This window comes from Triticum aestivum, chromosome 3B (assembly GCF_018294505.1).
Source record: "Triticum aestivum cultivar Chinese Spring chromosome 3B, IWGSC CS RefSeq v2.1, whole genome shotgun sequence".
Classification (NCBI taxonomy): Eukaryota; Viridiplantae; Streptophyta; class Magnoliopsida; order Poales; family Poaceae; genus Triticum; species Triticum aestivum.
In genome coordinates, this window is record NC_057801.1 from 404392569 (window position 1) to 404416551 (window position 23983).

The window sequence follows — 23983 nt, forward strand, 5'->3', positions numbered from 1 at the left end:
GTGGGCCGGATTATTTAGCCCGCGCACGTTCCACACTAGGGCCTTGATCGAAATTGTAGACATAATGCTGGCCCACACACCGCAAGCACCCCTCGACCAGCACTACAGCCGGTCCTCCACCATGCCTTCCTGGCTCATGAGTGGGAGGGCAGACGCCTCCCAACCGAAGAGAGCCAAGATCGCCTTGATTTGGTCTTCCACAAGTGGCTGCTCAAAGAGTTTTGCATACATCTCTAGCGCTTCATCACTAATTATTTCAGCTTCATTTGCCAAGCAGAGCTTGCGAATCAGTACTTGCTGCTGTTTGGATGCAGCAGAGCCCCGACCCACTCCTTTGGCAAGGCGCACGCTCCTCCTGGGATTGGACACTCGAGCACGTTTCTGCCTCAGGCGTCTTCTTGTTTGGCCCACCTCAACCTGGCCGGAAGACAGAAGCGGCGAGAGTGCATGCTGCAAGTCCGCGCATAGGGCATCCATCGGGCTACGTAGCCTGGGCGGCGTGCATGGGCTGCATGGCAATCGCCCAACCGGGGCAGGACTGGTGGCCGAATCACGGGCCTCCGACAGGGAGACCGGAATCATGTCACCCTCCTACACGCATGCCGCGGCCGACGGGACCACCGAGCTGGCCAGGCTGCCACGCATGGCCGACCCCACCGCAGAGTTAGTCTCCATCACACAATCGTCGGGGCCCATTTTGTCTTCATCCTGGGGAAGCAACTGATCGCTGTCTTGCCTGCCTTCCTCGATTGGAGCGTCCGCAAGCCCATACGGAGCCCCTGCACAGTCCGCCTCGTTGACCTCCAAGTGGACTGAGCCCACCAAAAAGGACTGCGGCGACCCCTGCACCCCACGCGAGCGCCGCAGATGGGGCCGGACGCCCTGGCCTCCGCCGGTGCACCAGACAACATCTCATTGGGCCTCGCCCTCTCCATCTCCTGCTCACCAACAGCCACATGCCACCTCGGCAGAGAGACCGAGGCAGGGGACGGCTGCGGCTGGTCCACCGGCGGGTTCTCCGCAACGGATGACGCCATGGGTGCAGGAGGCAGAAAGCGCGCGCCGACCACACTTTGTGCCGGCTCCACCTCACCGCGCCCGAGAGGAAGCGCCACCTGCCCATCATCCCCAGGCTACGAGGCGCACTGTCCTACGGGCCCCTCCTCACCCATGACGATGGCGGCACAGCTGGACTCGCAGCCCGACGAGGGCCCATCCGCCTGGCAATCAGCCACGGGTCGGGAAGCAGCCCGACGCACATCGGGCGCCGAAGCCGCCGAGCCACCTGAGCCGCCGGTCCCACCCGCACCCCAGCAACCGGTGGACGGCGATCATCGTTGACCGGGCTCTCCGCCGTGTCCGAATGAGGGAAGGACGGCGGCGGCGTAGGGGGCGCACCACTGGCAGAGGGGGCCTGCCGGACCGGCGGCGCCATGGGCGAAATTGTGATGGGGTACCACAACTCCTCCGGCGCCCCCGGAGGTAGGCCGCGATCGCCCGAGCCGGGCTCCGGCACGAACAACCGTCGACGGCGAGGAATGCGCTCCGAATCCAAAGTCTTCAGCCACACCTGGAAGCGCGACATGTCATGTCGGCTCGCCGTGCGCTCCGCGACCTGCACAATGCGCCCACAGCCGCGCAGGATCATCTCGGCCGTCTTCTTAGACCAAGCATGTGCCGGAACGCCAACCAGCTCCAGCGGCACCAGGAATGGCAGGGAGGCTCCCGAAGCTTGAGCCTGCCGCATCCATGGCCGAAGGCCGAGACCAAAGCCATTGCCGGGGGCGAATCCACGTTCCACCATTAGTTGACGGATGAGGGGGGTACTTGCAGATGACCAGGAAGTCTTCCGGGAAGAACGGTCGAATGGACATGTCCCCCGGCCCAATACCGAACTCGCAATGCAGCGCTGCCGCCGCATCCGCAAGATCCACCGATGGCCGAGGGCCGGAGATCGTGACGACGACCGCGCGAGCAAGGTCGGCCTCCATGCGCCAGAGCTCCTCCGTGTCCTCTAGGAAGCAGCAGCTGTCGTCGTCCACCGCCACGACCGGGGGCACGGACCGAGAGCGCTCCTCCGCAGCAGAGCCCCGCTCAAAAGGCACCGAAAAATCAGGGCCCGCCACGCTGCCCGTCGAGGAGGATTGGGTGACTTGTCACTAGCTTCGAGGAAGGCGCACCGTCCCTGGGGGCGGCGGCCCAGGCGGAGGGGGCGGGAGCACCGGACCAGAGCGGGTCGGCGGAGCCTCGCAGGCCGCGGAGCCGGAGCCGCGCGTACAGGAGCCGGAGCGGGGGAAGGACCCGCCCGCGTCGGGCGCTGAGCCGGGGCCGCCGACCAGCGCGGCAAATGCCTGTCCACCGGAGAGGAGTCGCGGGGCGAGGCGCAATCCCTGGCGATGTGGCCCGCACCCCCATAGCGCATGCAGACGGTCTCCTTCCAGCAGTCCACAGAGATGTGCCCGTCATCGCCGCAGTTATAGCAGCAACCGTGGAGGACCGCAGGGATGTTGGTCCTCGGCGGCCTGGAGGTGGGCAGGGTGTTGCCATGGCGACGCCGTTGAGCGGGGGGGGGGGGGGGGGGGCGAGGCGGAGAAGCCGGGCTGCGGGGGCGACGCCCCATCTTGGTTTGCCACGCTCAAGAGGCCGCCGCCGGGGCCCGCGATGGGCCGAGAGCGCCCTGGGCGATGGGGCCGAAGCGCGTGCCCAGGACATCAGGAACGACGACGATGGAGCGCAGCGGGGCACTAGGCAGGGAAGGTGAGGTCGAGGAAGACGAATCCGCCGAGAGAGAGACTTGCGAGGCCATGGGAAGCGGAGGGGGACGCCGGGCCCCGGGGGGGGGGGGGGGGGGACTGGTGGCCGCCGGGACCGGAGTGGTCACCGGCGCAGCTAGCGCAGCAAGGTCATGCACCATGAAAGCATGAGAGTTTGCTCCTGTGCTGTGCTCCTGAGTTCTCGTCTCTCTCAGCGAGCGCAAGGAAATGGCATGCAGATTCACAGAAAGAAAATCGCAAGAGAAACTAGACTGCATTGTATAAATCTATACCATGTTTGAAACGATACGAGTATGTCACCGGATAACAGTTACTTGCGTTGTCAGGTCATCCAAAACGCGCACAGAACAAACTGCACTAGTCAGGAAGAGTTCTCAGGTATCACGCGCTGCATCACGTGGCACTTCACCGTATGCAACAAGAGGATCCAATCAAGAATGACGCAGCAATGCACAGGTATTGTATCAAGAGCGAGGTCGAACATCCATCAGAACTGCAGCGTGATCAAGACTGCTGCTCCCAAGACCAAGGCCACAAGGAAGACCCGGCAGGCACACAAGGCATCGGATCCCGACCGATCATCCGGCACAGGCGTCGCTGAGGTCGAATGCTCCTCCATCTTCGGGGACGCTGGTTCTGGAACGGCAGCTGCAAGGGCATAGACAGCAGTTTAACTAGTGCACACGAAGTACGACCGACGATTCAAGAAAGATATTCAGGACTTGCGGTGTTCAGTCGACCAAAATGGAATGCTCAGGTGAACAAACTAGAATCAAACGTGCAACTGCAACCTAAAAGTGCAGTGCATGCAAAGGAGATAGTATCACAAAGACAGACACGATACTGCAATTAGCAGGAACAGAACAGAGGCTGCAGAGAGTATGCGATGCAAAACTAGGTGTTCTACTATCATTGAACCTGTGCAATTGCGGCATAGAGCACAAAATGGACGGAGCACGGCAAGATAAAACAAGTTCAAGTTTTATTTGGGATGAGGAGAGACCATATAACATGCTGCCCAAATGCCAATTGGTTTATTCAACCGAAACCCGAATAGACTGGGCACAGATTTATCAAATCATTAGACAAGAGGGAGAACGTTTACCTGGAGAAAGTTTTGGTGCGGGAGGTGGCGATGGAGGTGTAAAATGCATCTCAGGCAGTGACTTGAGCTCTGTTTCAATGGCAAATGGAGTTAGCCAGTACTACTAATACTTGCCCCCTTAATTGATTTAATGATTGACTTTTGTGAACTCTTTGAGAGAAACCACCAAGTAACGAAGCCTTTAGCTATTTATAAATATCGCCAATATTTTGTGAAATTACTACTATCAAACAAGCAACCCAACAAACTGCTTAACTGAACGGTAATCATGACAAATCGCAGCAAAAATGCAGAAGTAAGTCTGGGCCACAAAAGAAAAATCCCGCGGTGTTTCTCCCCCATTCAACTAGTTCAGAAATGCAAGTACTAATATCCCTAGTAGCATCCAGAGCTCGTCAGTAATCCGCATTACAACCAACCATTACGAAAGTAGTTGTACAAGGATCATGAGAACAACAGTAGTTAGGGCTTTGCAGAGTAAGATTTGTTTCGATCGGCGATCAACAACAGGAACGCGACAGCTCGCGCATATGGCGCACGAGAATTGATCGAAGCATGCATATTGCACGAGCATAAATAGGGAGCACGAAGGGACAGATTTCTCACCTCGGCACTTGTCGGCGAAGAGGGCCTCAGCCTCGACGGCCGTGGCGGCGGAGGTTTTCGCGGAGGCGCAGGTGGGGAGGAGAGCGCCGAGGCGCGCGGCGTCGACGGGGAAGCCGAGGAGGAGCGGGTCGCGGAGCAGGTGGCAGAAGCATCCCTCCCCTCCGCCGCCTTCGCCGTCCCCGGCGGAAACGGCGCGCAGGAACGCCGCGCAGCAGGCGCTGGTGGGCGCGGGAGAGGGCAGGGCGGGCGGCGCCACCACCGCGACGGCGCCAGGCACGGCGAGAAGGACACGATGGCCGCCGCGCACGGCGTCGCTGGTGGCTCCTGGGACAACGCGGCGGAGGCGGCAGGGGCGTGGAGGGCGGCGACGGCGAGGACGACGAGGAGGAGGGCGGTGGGGGGCATGTCTCAGGCTCTCAGCACACCCGTCCCCACTCTCTCTCTCTCTTTCTCTCGTATTGGGGCGGGATGGGTGGTGAGGTGATGATGCCTGGTGGTTTTAGGGCGTGAGTGTGTAATACTGTCCCCGCAAAAAAAAAGTGTAATACTGAGGGGTTTAACAAGATGGCGCAAAGGTGGGCGCATAGGAGATTTTTTGGTGAAAAGGACCACATGCGCGAATGAATTGACAAAAAGGACCACATGCCGATAAATTTAACAAAAAGGACCCCCTCGGCTGTGGCGGCAGGTGCGGCAGGCGACACGTGGCACCTGCCGCCACACAGCGAGGCGGCAGCACTGTACCAACGGGAATGGGCGCTGGCGACGGAACGGCAGCGGCGTGTGGGGCCCAGCCGCCAAGGGGCGTGGCGGCAGTACTGTACCTGGGGAGCGGCCGCCTCGCGGGCTGGCGGCAGCCCTGTTCATGGCCCTGCTGCTCTATTACTACGTTGATTGCTACTGCTGCATGCGCTTTTAGCCGGCCACTGTTGCTGATTGGTACTGCTACTGCATGCGCTTTTAGCCGGCCACTGCTGCTGCATGCAAGATGTTATTTTCTTGACATGCACGATGTTGTTAATTCTATCATTAACCTTTGTGTTAGAGCAGGAATTAGTAAAGCAAATATTTAACAGTATTGTAGATCAGCTTTAGGCCTTTAAAATGTATCGATTTAGTTTGACATGCAAGAATTTATCAATATGGTAAGTAAGAAAAAGTTTGTGTTGTTATTGGTCATTGGATGATTTAATGCGTTGTTATTTCATGTGGTAAAAAAATATATTAATAAGTTGTATAGTTACGAAACCGTAGTTTATTTTGTTAATAATCTAAGTTTTGTATATTATAAAATGCTAATATCCTTAATGATGTATGTAATTAGGTAAAAAAGGTATCATCTGAGTAACAAACAAGGAGGAGATGACGTAGTTGAAGAAATTGCGTTTCGATCCTCGATCTCCCTTTTGACGGTTAATTTTATTCGGAACGACATCCATATCGAAGCTGAGGTATAAATGACGCCGTGTAATATTATGAATATTTTTTATATTGATGTACTGTTGCGAATGATGTTACCGCTGCTTTGAATATTTGTCGTATTATTATCCGTAAACAAACTATTATGTTTAAATTCTAAGCAAATGATACTAAAAGCAAACCGATTATTGCTAACGGAAATACGGTTATTTATTAAGTCATACTATTTAAATGTTATCATCATATTATTATGTTTCCAGTCGAACCGAATGATATTAATAAAAAATGATTATTTCAAACATAAATACGGATGTTAAAATGTTTTTCCACTTGATTATTAGTCAAACCGAATAATACAATATTCAATTACTAATTACTGGGTATATCTTACCTTGATCTATCTTTTCTTCAACTAAAACATCTTCTGCATCCTAACTCTAATTCATGCTCTAACACAAAGGTTAATGACAAAATTAACAACATCGTGCATGTCAAGAAAATAACATCTTGCATGCAGCATGAGTGGCCGGCTAAAAACGCATGCAGTAACAGTACCAATCAGCAGCAGTGGCCGGCTAAAAGCGCATGCAGCAGCGGTAGCAATCAGCGTAGCGTGCAGTAGAGCAGCAGCGCCATGAACAGGGCTGCCGCCAGCCCGCCAGGCGGCTGCGCCCCAGGTACAGTACTGCTGCCACGTCCCTTGGCGGCCGGGCCCCACACGCCACTGCCGTTCCGTCACCAGCGCCGATTCCCGTTGGTACAGTGCTGCCGCCTTGCTGTGTGGCGGCAGGTGCCACGTGTCGCCTGCCGCACCTGCCGCCACAGCCGAGGGGGTCCTTTTTGTTAAATTTATCGGCAGGTGGTCTTTTTTGTCAATTCATTCGCCCAGATGGTCCTTTTCAACAAAAAATCCGCATAGGACGGCTCGCGGTGTACAAACTTGTAAAAAAATACGTGTTTCTGGTCATGTAACTTGTACGGATGTTTGTATACGGTCATATTTCATGTACGCGAACGTATCCATTGCCTATGTGGCGTCCCAGCATAGCCAGGGCCCGCTGTAAGCCCCTATCGCATGATAGATCTGCAAGGTTATTTATGCACGTATTAGGCCCCTGTTTTTTTAACGTATTAAGCCGCTAAAATAAAATGAAATAATAGGGATGGTTGGGTTTTGAACCAAAGACGTGCAACTACTAGACTCGGGTAGACAACCACCAAATCGATGATCATTCACTTCTAGGTAGCAAGAACAATTTCTATATCATATAAACACGGCTGAATTTTCTTTTACAAGAAATGTAACCCAAAAAAGGAACATCATGGCTCGACTATGCGACCTTGTGGTCAAGGTTAACTAAGATTACCACCAGGCTTCGGCAACACAGTATGTTCAAATGGGGCAAATATTTTTCATGTTCTTATTCCTTCTTGTTCTATGTAAAAAAAATATTCTTATGTTTGTGACATTTTAAAATGTTTACGTGTTACAAAAAAGGTATGTAACATTTAAAAAATGCTTAAACATTGTAAAACATATTTGTGTAATTAAAAAAAATGATATGTTGCATTTTAAAAATGTTTGTGCATTCCAAAAAACTGGTCATGGTTTTTTTAAAATGTTTATACAATGTATAAAATTGTTCCCGTAGCTTAAAAATGTTTCGTACCATCCAAAAATGTTTAACACATATTTGAAAAAAGTTTTAAAACTTGTATTTGGAAAAATGTTAATCCTATGTTTAAAAAATATTAAGCATATAACTTTTCCATTTTTTAAATACTCCAAACATAGATGTATACTGGAGTATTTAAAACATATCTTTATCTTTTACCTAATCTTTACCTAATAATAAAGCAAATTGGGTTTCTTTCGTCCGTCATGACATTTTTTAGAAAAGTCCCTCTATTTCAGAGAATTCAACCCGCAGTCCTGCTTTAAGTCAAAACGAATAGTTTTTTCATATTTTACACAAAAGTCCCTATGTTTTCTTGAAATCAACCCGCCGTCCGGATTAAAGTCACACCCGAACCGTTATTTTATGTTTTTCGACCCCCCCTGACGTTTTAGGTAATTCATCCGGGATCATATTTAAGTCAAACAAATACTTTTTAAAATCATCCATATCTTTTAAACCGTAACTCCGATTTAAACATGTTATATATGAAATTTGATTAGAAAAATATGTAGAATATGAATATGAGATTATATTTACCTATTAAGTATTTTTAAATATTATTTTGAAATATATTTAAATCAAACAGATGATTTTCTATATTATCCGTATCCTTTAAACCGTAACTTCGATTTTAACATATTATATATGAAATTTTATTAGAAAAATGTGTGGAATATAAATATGATGTTAATTTTTCCTATTAATGATTTTTAAATATTGTTTTGGAAGCAAACCTATAATTTATAGTGCAAGATCTGTTTTTCTTTCGTACTGGCAAGGATCCGGATTGCAAATAAACACCCCACTATAATCATATAGGGAAAAGAAAACATCGATAACTACACATGCATACCTCTAAAAAATATCGCAGGGGAAAACAATAGATTTCTCATCGCGAGAGTGAGAGAAAGCGAGAGAGAGAGAGGGCGAGGGAGGAGAGAGGGAGAGAGTGACACCTTAGGATTAACCATATTCAAACATGTTTTTTGTTGTTTTGTGTGAACACCGAGCCAATCACCGGCGAGGGTGAGAAGGAGGATAAGCGGCAACACAAATGTGATGCCTTGCAAAAATAAAAGAGATGGACCTATTGAGTGATGGTTGTTGGGTTAAAAGCGTGTGTTATGTTTTTTCTCCCGTTGCAACGCACGGGCTCTTTTGCTAGTATAATAATAAAGAAAATTGGGTTTCTGTCGTCAGTCGTCTTAGCAATTTTGAATAAAAGTCCCTCAGTTTGTAAGAAATTAACCTGCAATCCCTGTTTTAGCGGGTCTCTATATAACGTTTCACTTTTACAAAAATAACCCTAGAAACCCAGCCCGAACCAGACCGCTCTGCCTCCCGCAGCTCCACCCTGCCCGAGCTCCCCTCACCCCCGCAAGCCGCCTCGCCGGCGACCCCACACCTCCGCCGCGCCCCGCCGCCGGAGCTCCGGCCGCTCCGCCGCCTCGCCCCTCTCCTCCTTCCTCTTGATCTCCTCTCACCTCTGTCTCTCTTTCTCGCTGAACAGGGACCTCCAGGAGGGCCATGGCGCCACCAGCCTTCAATCTCGCCGGATCCGGCCGCCTGCACGCCAAGTCCGCCGGAAATGGATCCGTCCCGTCCAGATCCGGCCGGATCCGACCGAGCCCCGCCATCCTCGCCACTGGAGCACCTCCCCGCTCGACCAACAGCGCCGGCGCTGTCTGTCCCTGCCCGCGTCTGCACGAGGACGACGCTCATCCTGCTGGCTTGCAGCACTCGTATGGGCCGCCGCCCCAGCCGTCCCGGCATCAAGCCAAGGCCCATCCCAAGCCACATCTTCTGCCGCTCCGTCACCGCCCACCTTGAGATCAGCCCCGACGCCACCACCATCTTCAGATGCGTATGCACACTACTTCCTTCTTCAAATTGCTTCACCACATCATGCTGAATTTGCAAATGGCAGCTCCTTACATGTGTGATCGAGAAGCAAGGTCAAGTATGAGCAGGCTGTCAGCGTGCAGTGGTCGGAGATGCCGTCGCAACTTACATGTCGCATCCGTCGGCTCCATGCTAAGATTACGAGGCTCTATGTCTGTATCGTGGTGTTCCAGTAGTAAACTTTCAGGCTGGTTATATAGGGGATGGAGATGATGTATACTACCTAACAGCCATCGAGTAATAAAAGGAGATGGATTGAACTACATGATTTATGCCATGGGAATGATGAAAAATCTTTAGGTGAGGATGTTGAATAGTTCAGTCCTGATCAATGGCTTCTCATAGAAGTCTTCCTGCCAGCAAGAGAGCCCTTACAGATTTATAGCTTTTAGTGTAATTATTACAGAGAAGACATGCTTAGATGGCCTATAATTTTACTAAGTGAACGTGTACTGATCTCTACATGCTTTTTATTAGAGGTAAAGACGATGCATTGCCTATCCAAGTCTCCATGCAAATTTGTAGATGCACATGGCGTTTTATCTATCTGGCTAGCGTTTATATTCAAAACTCTTTTGTCCTTATATCTTTTCAGTATCGCTTTCATGTTTTACTAAGATCTGTGCGGAAACAACATGAGCCTTTGCTGCTTGGTCTGGGATGGTGAAGTGTTGGTTGCAGTGGAAATCATTAAAGGGGGCACCGGTGTCTTCAGTTCTACGGTTACAGAATATATGGAGTCATGCCCAACGTTGCAAGGGAGCCTGTAGTGGGAGGCGACAAAGTATTGGTTGTTGCCATAGTATCCATAATGTACGTCATTCTTAATATGCATGCAGTTTGTACCTTTGTATTCATCCACCAATTGGCAATATGTTGACGTGCTCTGTAGGACATGAACAGTTGTGTGTCTAACACATTTTCATGATTTTTTCTGTCAGGAATTGTGTCAACACCAACCTCAGAGCTGGAACAAGGAGTGCGCATTCGCATTGATAAAACAAGTTTCCCATAGCCCGCTGCTACTGCCCACTACCACAATCTAGCATAGATACTTGTGAGCACGTGAGAACATCTGTAGGCTAATAAACAGTACAAACACCAGGCTTAGTTTCGGAGTACATATATTGCATCGACTGGTATGACGTCTGAATATATATCTGACTAGAGCCATCATATGGACAAATAATCTTTGTAGCAGTCTGTTGGATAATTATTGGAGATGATGCACTCTGATGGACAGATATAGAAACCCATTGTTATTTTCAGGTGAAAATCTTGCACATATCTATGTTGAAACCAGCCATTGATGTCCCCAAAATTCACTATACTAAGTACAACAATATATATTGATTGCGGGGGGGGGGGGGGCATTATTTTGATCCTACTTTTCATGGAGAGCATGCCTCTGTATTCATTTACCAAATCTGCTTATGTACAATTCTTCGCACGTAGTACAGTTGTGCCCATAAAATTCAGTTCTTCGATTGGATTATGTAAAATGGGATGATCAACCAAATAACATTGGACCAAGTGGCTTATGTTGAGTGTATCGGTAAGGTAGATGCCTATATTAATTCATACAAAGATCATTACTGATAATGATATGATTGGTAATACATTCATGACTACTCTATGTTGCCTTGGCACATGCAAGCCATGCTATAGAAACCGAAACTTGCAAAACAGAGTGAAGTAAATTACTTTGAATTGTTAGACACAATCAAGATCATCACCAAGAGTCGTCAAAGAACATAGAAAATAGTAAAATTAGTGTTATTTAAATTTGGCCTTATTTTGCTATAAGCAATAAAAATCAAGCATACGATAGTTGTCTAGTGATAATTCTTTGGTATTTGAGGTGTCGTTGGTGCCACGGGCTAGACACAAACTTGATTAGATTGCTACTGCATTGCTGATCTGTACCTCTAGGAATGTTTTGCTGATCATGTCAACCTACAGGCTAGCAATTTGAAGAGACAGTTGCACAGATATTGGCATATACAGTCCCGTAGATTCCGCCAGTGAACATATAAAAACAGCATGTCCGTGAATCTAAATAAACTATAGGAGTGAATTATTGATGATGTATAACCTCATTTGCATCTAGCTTTCATCCAGCATTTTTTATTTATTTTATCAAACATCTTTGTAAGCATCTGTTGGGCCAGCCCAAGTAGACAGAACAATATAATAGTGTAAAAGACACCGTGCTCATATTATGATATGGTGTTAGGTTTACTTGCCTACAAGTTTGGTTCCACTTGGTACGGACACCATGCTCTGCTATCAGCGTATTTGTAGTATCAGGGTATTGTTACTACCTTGAATGCTGAATTTAAGGCTGACTGATCATGTATTAGTCTGACTCCCTTCTGAATTATGAGGTCATCCCATGGTTGTCCACTAATCTGGTGTTTGGTCCATCTTCTTACCCTTGCAATTTTAGCATCATCTGTCCAATCTTGCCCTGACTGTGTACATACTGTTGAATACTTCAAACAATGAGCAATTTGAAGTTAAGAAATATGACAAATATCTAAAAATGGATTCGTTTTTGGAGAAATGACATTGTGTAGAGTGGAAATGCAGAACTATATGTTCCTATTTCACCAACTGGTATTGAATATGTGGTCAATCTTCGTAGAAAAAACTACAATGTCTAAACATTAGTGTGTGATACATATGGAAAATTGTGATGTCTATTTTTTTTGAAATATTTTTACTTTATAAAAAGTTTTAAACAGGGCATAGCATTAGGTTTCATATTTTTGGCCAAGACGCTCCGCGAGGCGATGGCACATGGCCGGCAAGGCTCGTTCTTAAGCGCACCAGCCCGCAATTGAGGCGGCGCCCACGGCGCAGCCGTGGCCTTCGGAACGCACCGCGGGGGCAGTGCTACCGGCCACCAGCGCTGCTCCTCCCAGACGGTGGTGCCTATGGCCATGGTCCACTGGCCCCGGCCGGGCTCCCTGCGGAGGCGCGTGGGTGGCGGCCTCTGACTTGAAGTCTTCTTGAGATTTGTACGTCGATTGCTTGGTCGTCTCTTTGTGCTGTCACTACGTGTACTGAAGATTAGTTACTTCGCTTTGACTTGGAGCGAGGTGCAGTGGTTTCAGGTTGCTGATGCTGATATTTTCATGTGATGTTTGAATGATTGTGTGTCTGACCAAGCGTAGTTGCGCTTCTGACAATGTATTGGCCTTCCTTTGCTGCACCGAAGTTAGTGAATTGTTCACCATGCTTGACTTTGTTCTTAGCAGGGAAATTTGTGGTGATTCATAATCAAACTTGCAAAGAACATCCTTACTTCTGATTATGTTTGAAGAGGTACGATGGATGGTTGAGCTGAGACCACTGTTTGATATTTGTTTGCCTTTGCTTTGTAACCAGTGAGGGCTGAAGTGAATGAATCTGGAAGTGCTTTAGTGATTAATGCTCTGTCCCAAGTTAAGCATATTCTACTTCCGGTCACTGGCCGCAAGCCTTACCTTTCAGTTCTAATTCCTTGAGGTACCTTTGTGATGCCTTTATTTGTCCATGTCATTATTGTGCCTGCCATATGGAATTTTGAGTTTATCTTTGGTCAGCTTTCTTATCAAATGATAGCCCTTTTTGCTCAAGTTGATTTGATTAAATCATTTTCAGATCACCACAGTTGTGAATATAGCCATTGTTTCAACAGAACAAACCTAAGCTTAGCATGAAAGAGAGTATGAAAGTTCTGATCTCTTCAAAATATGTGAGGGACCTTGCTACCTTAGTTGTTGCATATGGCATTAGAATCAATTTTGTGTAAGTCACATGGAAATCGAAGCTCAAGGCACAGGTAATTTTTTCCGGCTTTTGTTTTTCTTCTTTCCTTGTACTCCTTTAACCTTTTCATGGTTCCTTATTCATTTTGGCAGTTTCCCAGTCCAAACGAGCACTCATCTTTCATGGGTGATTTCTCTACCGCAACTGGATTTGCAACTTTCATGATGATGCTGTTAGGCTGGATTATATTCCAAAGATTTGGTTGGGGGTGGCTTCCATGATCACCCCCATAGTTTTGTGGTGACTGGCGTTGGTTTCTTCTCTGACTTTCAACAATTGCAGTTCATTGCCGCAGAGCAGTCTTAGAAGATCAGTGCACATGTAGCCTTATTTCTGAGTCCAAATTTCATCGTACAAAAAGAAATACTCAGTGTAACCTCATTTCTGATGTTTACAAAAAATAGATTATAAAAATGTTGCATAATGGCACGTGAAGCAGGTTACATTTCATTTTTTGCCCGGTGCAACGCATAGGCATTTGTACTAGTGTGTATCAAAACATAGATGTATCCTGGAGTATTTAAAACATCAAAACATATGTGTATCAACTGATATGGAGTATATGTTTCAATCAATTAATGTTGAGGATATCGCTTATCGTTAGCGTCTCGGTCAGTTGAGGATTAGAGATTCATCAAAAATCGGCCAATGAATCGATTTTATCGGTCGACTATTAATCCACCATTTTTTGTAAATCTCAGGTTCCCAACACTAAAATATGCTATATTCAACACCAAAATAATATTGGACAAAAGTGTTACCTTGATTCCTAGCCTTTGAATCCTCTTATAATGACAAACAAAATAGTAGAATAGTACATATTGTAAAACGAGATCCACAAAATACAAATAAACATAGTTTTTGCAAACATAATGTTAGAAATATGCCCGATTTATGTGTAGATTCCCGATAAATCGCTTGTCAGAGTGATAAATCGGCCCAAACAATAAACGGTGAAGATAAAGCATAATCGTATCGGTCACCCCATAAGTATCGATAAATCGGATGATAAATCACTGAATCGAAAGATTTCTTGAACAGTGGTTTCAATACACATAAGTTTCAAAACTTATATTTGAAGAAATGTTAATCATATGGAATATATGTTTTGAAATCTATTTTTGCAGTGTACATCTAAAAATACTTTTATACATGTTTAACATTTTTAAACATATGATTAACATTCTTTCAAATATTTCGTTAAACATATGATTTACATTTTTTCAAATACAAGTTTCTGAAACTTTTTGAAATGTCACGTACCTTTTTTTGCAACACAAATATTTTTTAAATGTCACAAACACAAAAATGTAATTTGTGTTGTCATAGCCCGGTAGTAATCTTAGTTAACCTTGACCACAAGGTGACATGGTCGAGCCACAATGCTCATTTTTTCTGGGTTACAATTATTGTAAAATTTATTTCCAGTCAATGTTTATATGAGACAGAAATTAGTGATGCTATATAGACATGAATGCCCATTAGTCTGGTGGTTGTCCACGTGCACCTACTAGCGGCACGTTGCGGCTTTGAAACCCCATCATCCCTTGTTTTTTCATTTTAATTTTATGGGCTTAATACGAAAATAGAAAAGCCAAGGACTTCTCTGCAGATCTACATGCGGCAGTGGGCCCTGGCCACGCTGGCATGCCACATAGGCCATGGATATGTCTGTGTACGTGAAATCTGACCCTATATGAACGTCCCTGCAAGTTTGATGACCAGAAATACGTATTTTACAAGTTTGTGCACCAAGCTGACCGTCGCGTGCAAGTTCTATGACTTCCCGTGTATTTACCTCTTTTTTTAAAGAGGGGAGGAATGCCATCATGGCTAGCTTTATTAACCTTAAATAATAGTTACATCGCACACCAATTGACTAACTAAGAACCCAGGAGGTTCGTTAGTCCAACTGTCATCACATTTATTACGAACTCTAAACTTTGCTAGGTCATGAGCAACTGAATTCGCTTCACGAAAACAATGAGTAAAGATGACCTTTCCTATAGAAGTAGCCGAATCTATGCACTCAGCAAAGATGGCTGCATCTGCATCCCACCATTGATCTTGTCCTCGGCAACAATTGATAACGCTCAACGAGTCCGACTCCGCTTCTACTCTGTTGAAACCCAAGGAGTTCACCAAACTTAATCCATCTCGCATTGCCATTGCTTCGATCATAACAACACTTGTTTTTTCTGCGGGCATTCGTCTGTTATCTTTTTTTTGGAGGAAAGGGGTTCCATTAACTTTTTTTTTTGCGGGGTAAGGGATTCCATTAACTTAACCAGTTAACCTGGACTAACACGATCCAATTTAAAGAGGTAACCCATCAGAACCAGATCTGAACCAGACTGTGGTCTTAACATCAACACAACACGATTGATGCTAAATACCACTCAGTGGCGAACCCGGAAATAAAAAGAAGGGTATGCATACTCTAAATTTTTTCCAACCTAATCCAAGTGTCAAAGAAAATATGGCAAAAGAATAACATGAATAGGGCAAATCAAATCTCACAACGACTTAGTTAACGAATATATCCCAAATTTGCTCAATTACAATACGAATAGTCTTCCATGAAAGAAGCATAGGTAGAAATTTATAGCACTGGGTAACTCATACGTTTTTGCATTGCCATGAAAGCATCAACTATGTCATCTTCACGTACTTTCATGAACACATATCGCTCAATAAATATCACCAAGCAATCATTCAAGCGATCATCACTCATACTAGTCCTCAACTTACTTTTCACTAAATTCATTGCCGAAAATACTCTTTCAACACTCGTAGACAGCACCGGTAGAATCAATATCAATTTGATGAGTAAGTACACCAAATCATAAAGAACATGCTTCTTTGTTGCAACAAGCATAATAGAGAGCTCACCAATATTACTTGCGATTCTAAAACTATCATCTTGTCTCATATCATCAACAAAATTAGCAAGTTGAAATTCTAGCCCTTATCAAGTCCCTACTTTGATATGTCCATGGGATAGAACTCGGCAAGTCTCATCACCTTGATTGCATCGTAAGAAGCAGATGAATTGAGAGGATTCAAAGCCAACATGTAAATAAGAAACTCCATATTAACCTCATCAAACTGATTGTCAAGCTCTTGAATGTTTGATTGATGATACCAAGATATACTTCTCTTCTACAACGACCAACATTTGTTTGTACTTCATAATACCAATGTGATCTTCCATGAGTCTCATAAGTATATTCCCACAAAGGAACTTCAATGTCATTTTTGTTGCAAAATAAGGTCACCTTTGCAAGAAATTCTTCCCAACCATGAGACATCATGTCCTGCATTCTACTCTTTGCCAAACTAAAAGTGCCATTGCATTAACAATATCTTGATCTCTCTTTTACAAAGATTTGGACAACTCATTTGTATAGCCAAGAATAACTAGCATCATGTGAAGATCGAAAACAAAGGCACGAGTAACTCCACGTATTCTTGTCCACTCACCTTTTTGTGAAGAATATTTTCCAATAGCATCAAGTACTTCAAGGATTGAGGGATACATGCTAACAATGTGCATAATGGTTTTAAAATGAGAGTCCCAACGAGTATCACTGGGTCTAGCTAATCCCATATCTTGATTTAGCCCACTCCACTTTCAATCTCGGCTATTTCAAGTGCTTCCAAAACCTTTTGAGCTCTAACATCTTGTCCATGGCACTTGCATGAAACTCCAAGAATATTGAGCAAGTAAGAAACATGATCAAAGAACCACAAACATGGTTCATTTTCTTTTCCACGGCTATAAGAACCAATTGAAATTGATGTGCAAAACAATTGATGTAATAGGCAGAGGGTGACTCTTTCATGATCAACATTTTCAACCCTTTAATCTCATGTTTCATGTTGCTAGTGCCGTCATATCCTTGCCCACGTATTTGACTAGGATTCAAATGATGATATTTAAGCAATGTTTGAGTTGCATCCTTAAGTGACAATGAAGTTGTATTGGAAACATGAAAGACTATAGGGAACCTCTCAGATCCTCTTCTCGATTTATCAACAAAACATATGCAGAGAGCACCTCTCACATCCTCTTCCCGATTTATCAACAAAATGTATGCAGAGAGCAAGTTGTTCTTCATAAGATGCATCACAGGACTCATCAGCTAGGATTGCATAGTGGTCATCTCCAATATCTTCAATAATTCTTTTAGTTTTTTGTGCCAAAAAACATTTAATTATTTGATTTTGTATCTTTGGACTGGCCAAGATGTAATTCCGAGGAGCATTCTACGAAACAAGCTTATTGAATTCTTCATCATTGCCGAAATCCATTTAAGAAGTTCAAGAAATTCCCCCCTATTCCTAGATTCTTTACTCTCAGCATGTCCACGAGAAGCCAATCCTTGGTTCAAAAGTAACCTCAAGCATCTAAGTGAATAGGTTAGCCTAGCGTTGTACATACATAGATCCTCTTTAGACACACTCACACTAATATTATCAATTGATGGTGGGGGTGTCACAATAAATTGTATTTCTCTTGAGCTTTGTTATGAATGCTATTAATACCACCCACATGTTTGTCCAATGCATCTGGCCTATACCAATTTTTTCAACCATTCAATTTGCCTTTAAACAAAGGCATCACCCCTAGGCCCCCATTTGATTTGCCTTTAAACAAATGGCACACAAAGCAAATTTTGTCTCATATTTGACACTACACTCTAGCCACTTGTAGTGTTCAAACCAAACAAAGTTGAAGTGCCCGATTTTTACCATACATTTTCTTGACTTCAAAGTTGTGTCCATATCGTTGGACTGCATCCTTTGCAATGTACCGTCTCCGAACTCGTTCACCTTACTTGAATTCAAATTAAATTAAGTTTAAAATGATATTTGCATTTGAATTCAATTTAATTTTGAAATATTAAAGCTAGTTCAACTTCAAAATATTTTATAATTGACTAATGTTGGTTATTGAATTCATTTGTAATAGCTTTCATTTAATTTGGATCGATTAAATAACTTCTAGGTTTCCTTTAGGTTTAACTAAATTCCAATTATTTTGAATTTTTTCTAAAGTAAAATACACATCCAAGAATGTTTTTCAAAAGTTTATTTTAAGTCCTATTCAAGTTTTAACTAAAGTCAAGTATAAATCCAAAGTTATTTACTAGAGCTCAATTCAAGTCTTATCTATGTTCGAATTGAATTCAGTTTAAGCTTAATTCCCTAAAGTTAAGTATAACTCCAAAATATTACTAAACTTTTAAGTTTCTCAATTATAATGCAAATGGATTTATTCAAATTGAGTTCATGGTCTTAAAGTTATAACCCATTTCAATTTGAACTGAATTCAAATATTATTTGAATTTCCTAAAGTCAAATGAAATATAGAATATTTTCTAAAGTTTATTTTGATTTTCTGAAACATGTTGCAAAAGGAATTATTCCATTTAGGCCATTTATTAAAATTTTTATATAAATAGTTTCAAATACCATTTGAATGATAGCTTCTACTGAATTCTATTTAAATTCAAATATTAAATTCTTCAAATTTGAGTTTTAGTGAGATAATTTGGAACTGTGTTCCACTAGACTTATTCTGCAAATAGAATCAATCTAATTGGATTTATAATTTGCAAGTTATGCCTTATTTAAGTTTGAATTCATCCTTTTTGAAATCAAATTTTAAAACGCTAAAATTCTAAATTTTATTAGTCTAGGTGAAAGTAAATTTCGTAAGGATCATTTTGTAAAAAGAATCACTAAATTAGCATTTACAGAATAAAAGTTGTGAGTGTTTGAGGTTTTAGAGGATTTTCTGTAAAATTACCATTTAATTAATTAAGTAATTTTCTTCTGGATAAGGTTGTGGATAATGTTGTACACATGGCATGCTATGATTGGTTCGTACCGATTCGAACAAGTGAACATCTTTGTTGTGTTAGATTGGAGATCAATGGTGAAAAAATAGATCGACGGGGTGATGGTGGTGATGCTCACCAGCTAGGTCACACCAGAATGTCGCCGAAAAAGTCGACGGTGGCGCCGCTGCGCTCAGACATCAACGGATCTGCCAGTCCATAGGTCTTCGAAGATGGTGGAAGTCACAAACTGATGCGACTCATCGTCGTGGACCTCCTGATGGTCCTGGCTGGTCTCAGGGAGGACGGAGATGACGATGAGAAGGTTGCTAGAGTTGGCCGTCGTAGCGGAGCTCTAGGCTGATGGATCAGGTATCGATTTGGTGCGCTTCTGGACGAAACAAGGAGGCCGGGAGGTGCACTCGATCATCACGAACACAAGGGACAAGGTAAGGGGGTCCAGAGCTTACGATGGTTGCCGGAGTTGAGCTCGCGACAGCGGTCGGGCTCTACCATTGATGAAGTCGATGCTCTAGGAGGCTTTGGATGAAGAAGAGATGTTCAGGGGGTTCACGTGCGTGCGTTGGTGCTTGTGGTGGCAGCGGTTGGTTTGGAGGGTCTCTCACCTCGCCGGAATTAAGCAGTCGATGGCTAGGTTAAGGCGGACGACAGGGGTCCATTGCGGGGCAGCCTACCAGCAGTTGGCAATGCGATGTTGGGGCTTTTGCAGCGTGCGGCCAGCGGGTCTTATAGAACATGCTTGCGGGGGCTGGCTGAAGGAAATTTTCCCTAGAGGCAATAATAAAGTTGTTATTTGTATTTCCTTATATCATGATAAATGTTCATTATTCATGCTAGAATTGTATTAACCGGAAACTTAGTACATGTGTGAATACATAGACAAAACATAGTGTCCCTAGTATGCCTCTACTTGACTAGCTCGTTTATCAAAGATGCTTATGTTTCCTAACCATAGACATGTGTTGTCATTTGATGAACGAGATCACATCATTAGGAGAATGATGTGATGGACAATACCCATTCGTTAGCTTAGCATTATGATTGTTACAGTTTCATTGCTACAGCTTTCTGCATGACTTATACACGTTCCTCAGACTATGAGATTATGCAACTCCCGAATACCGGAGGAACACCTTGTGTGCTATCAAACGTCACAGCGTAACTGGGTGATTATAAAGATGCTCTACAGGTGTCTCCGAAGGTGTTTGTTGGGTCGGCATAGATCAAGATTAGGATTTTTCACTCCGAGTATCGGAGAGGTATCTCTGGGCCCTCTCGGTAATGCACATCATAATAAGCCTTGCAAGCAATGTGACTAATGAGTTAGTTACGGGATGATGTATTACGGAACGAGTAAAGAGACTTGCCAGTAACGAGATTGAACTAGGTATGAAGATACCGACGATCGAATCTCGGGCATGTAACATACCGATGACAAAGGGAATAATGTATGTTGTCATAATGGTTCGACCGATAAAGATCTTCATAGAATATGTAGGAGCCAATATGGGCATCCAGGTTCCGCTATTCGTTATTGACCAGAGAGGTGTCTCGGTCATGTCTACATAGTTCTCGAACCCATAGGGTCCGCACGCTTAACGTTCGTTGACGATATAGTATTATATGAGTTATGTATGTTGGTGACCTAATGTTGTTCGGAGTCCTCGATGTGATGACTGATATGACGAGGAACTCTGGAATGGTCCGAAGATAAAGATTGATATATGGGATAATAGTGTTTGGTCTTCGGAAGGGTTACGGAATTCACCGGAAGGGGTTCCGGATGTTTCCCAAAATGTTTGGGTACGAGAACACTTTATTTGGGCCAAAAGGGAAAGCCCACAAGGTTTTTGGAAAGTGCAAAAGGAAGTTTTGCGGAGTCCAGGGGCCAGAGAAGAACTCTTGCCTTTCGGGTGAAACCGACTTTATGGAGGCTTTTACTCCAAGTTTCGACCCCAAGGCTCAACATATAAATAGAGGGGCAGGGCTAGCACACAAGAAACATCCAACCGTGTGCCGGCAACCCCGTCCCCTCTAGTTATCCTCCGTCATAGTTTCCGTAGTGCTTAGGCGAAGCCCTGCGGAGATTGTTCTTCACCAACACCGTCACCACGCCGTCGTGCTGACGGAACTCATCTACTACTTTGCCCATCTTGCTGGATCAAGAAGGCGAGGACGTCACCGAGCTGAACGTGTGCTGAACACGGAGGTGCCGTACATTTGGTACTTGATCGAGACAGATCGTGAAGGTGTACGACTACATCAACCGCGTTATTGAAACGCTTCCGCTTTCGGTCTACAAGGGTACGTAGACACACTCTTCCCTCTCGTTGCTATGCATCTCCTAGATAGATCTTGCGTGATCGTAGGAATTTTTTTGAAATTGCACGCTACGTTCCCCAACAGTGGTATCAGAGCCAGGTTTATGTGTAGATGATATGCACGAGAAGAACACGAAGAGTTGTGGGCGATAATAGTCATACTGCTTACTACCAATGTCTTACTTTGATTCAGCGGTATTGTTGGATGAAGCGGCCCAGACCGACATTACATGACCGCATTCATGAGACTGCTTCTATCGACGTGCTTCACACACATGTGGTTGGCGGGTGTCTGTTTCTCCTACTTTAGCTGAATCGAGTTTGACTACGGCCGATCCTTGTTGAAGGTTAAAACAACACACTTGACGAAAAATCGTTGTGGTTTTGATGCGTAGGTAAGAACGGTTCTTGCTAGAACCCCGTAGCAGCCACGTAAAATTTGCAACAACAAAGTAGAGGACGTCTAACTTGTTTTTGCAGGGTTTGCTGTGATGTGATATGGTCAAGACATGATGTGATATAAATTGTTGTATGAGATGATCATGTTTTGTAACAAAGTTATCGGCAACTGGCAGGAGCCATATGGTTGTTGCTTTATTGTATGCTTTGCAATCGCCATGTAATTGTTTTACTTTATCACTAAGCGGTAGAGATAGTCGTAGTAACAATAGTTGGCGAGACGACAATGATGCTACGATGGAGATCAAGGTGTCGCGCCGGTGACGATGGAGATCATGAGCACAAGACGATGATGGCCATATCATGTCACATATTTCATGTGATGTTTATCTTTTATGCATCTTATTTTGCTTAGTACGTCGGTAGCATTATAAGATGATCCCTTACTAAATTTTAAGGTATAAGTGTGCTCCCTGAGTATGCACCGTTGCGACAGTTCTTCGTGCTGAGACACCACGTGATGATCGGGTGTGATAGGCTCTACGTTCACATACAACGGGTGCAAGCCAGCTTTGCACATGCAGAATACTCGGGTTAAACTTGACGGGCCTAGCATATGCAGATATGGCCTCGGAACACTGAGACCGAAAGGTCGAATGTGAATCATATAGTAGATATGATCAACATAGAGATGTTCACCATTGAAAACTACTCCATCTCACGTGATGATCGGACATGGTTTAGTTGATATGGATCACGTGATCATTTAGATGACTCGAGGGAGTTCTTAAGTAATATGATTAATTGAACTTTAATTTATCATGAACTTAGTCCTGATAGTATTTTGCAAATTATGTTGTAGACCAATAGCTCGTGTTATATCTTCCTATGTTTTTATATGTTCCTAGAGAAAACAAAGTTGAAAGATGATAGTAGCAATGATGCAGACTGGGTCCATGGTCTGAGATTTATCCTCATTGCTGCATAGAAGAATAATGTCCTTGATGCACCACTAGGTGACAGACCTATTGCAGGAGTAGATGCAGACGTTATAAATGTTTGGCTAGCTCAATATGATGACTACTTGATAGTTTAAGTGCACCATGCTTTATGGCTTAGAACAGGGACTTCAAAAACATTTTGAAAGTCACAGAGCATATGAGATGTTCCAGGAGCTGGTATTTCAGACTCATGCCCGTGTCAAGAGGTATGAGACCTCTGACAAGTACTTCGCCTAAAAGATGGAGGAGAATTGCTCAACTAGTGAGCATCTGCTCAGAATGTCTAGATACTACAATCGCTTGAATCAAGTGGGAGTTAATCTTCCAGGTAAGACAATGATTGATAGAGTTCTCTAGTCACCATCGCCAAGTTACTGGAACTTCGTGGTGAACTATAATATGCAAGGGATGACGAAAACAATTCCTGAGCTCTTCGTGATGCTGAAATCGATGAAGGTAGAAAGAAAGGGCATCAAGTGTTGATGATTGACAAGACCACTAGTTTCAAGAAAAGGGCAAATGGAAAGCAATGGAACTTCAAGTAGAATGGCAAGTAAGTTGTCACTCCCGTGAAGAAGCCCAAAGCTGGACCAAAGCCTGAAACTGAGTACTTCTACTACAAAGGAAATGGTCACTGGAAGCAGAAATGCCTTGAATATTTGGTGGATAAGAAGGATGGCAAAGTGAACAAAGGTGTATTTGATATGCAGTTTATTGGTGTGTACCTTACTAGTGTTCATAGTAGCCCCTGGGTATTTGATACTTGTTCGGTTGCTAAGATTAGTAACTCGAAACAGGAGTTATAGAATAAACAGAGACTAGTTGAGGGTGAAGTGACGATGTGTGTTGGAAGTGGTTCCAAGATTGATATGATCATCATCGCACACTCCCTATACTTTTGAGATTAGTGTTGAACCTAAATAAATGTTATTTGGTGTTTGCCTTGAGCATAAATATGATTAGATCATGTTTATTGCAATACAGTTATTCATTTAAGACAACGGATAATTGTTATTCTGTTTACATGAATAAAACCTTCTATGGTCATACACCCAATGTTGATGGTTTATTGAATCTCGATCATAATGATACAC

At 44.3% G+C, this 23983-nt stretch overlaps 1 protein-coding gene, 1 long non-coding RNA gene and 1 pseudogene across 2 annotated transcripts; 2 read left to right on the forward strand and 1 right to left on the reverse strand.

The window, feature by feature from the left end:
- Positions 1-3013: 3013 nt before the first annotated feature.
- LOC123065432 (non-specific lipid transfer protein GPI-anchored 25-like) lies at positions 3014-4980 on the reverse strand (annotated as a pseudogene).
- A 3915-nt stretch (positions 4981-8895) lies between these two features.
- Positions 8896-9801, forward strand: LOC123070077 (uncharacterized). The gene is made up of 2 exons (XM_044493093.1): positions 8896-9447; positions 9511-9801. Exons 1-2 carry the CDS (start codon positions 9172-9174, stop codon positions 9547-9549), a joined length of 315 nt encoding a protein of 104 aa, XP_044349028.1. The 5' UTR covers positions 8896-9171; the 3' UTR covers positions 9550-9801.
- Positions 9802-11349: 1548 nt separating this feature from the next.
- Positions 11350-13810, forward strand: LOC123070078 (uncharacterized). Its single transcript, XR_006433342.1, has 3 exons — positions 11350-12998; positions 13134-13314; positions 13394-13810. It is a non-coding gene; the product is annotated as an uncharacterized lncRNA (long non-coding RNA).
- The last annotated feature ends 10173 nt before the right edge of the window (positions 13811-23983 follow it).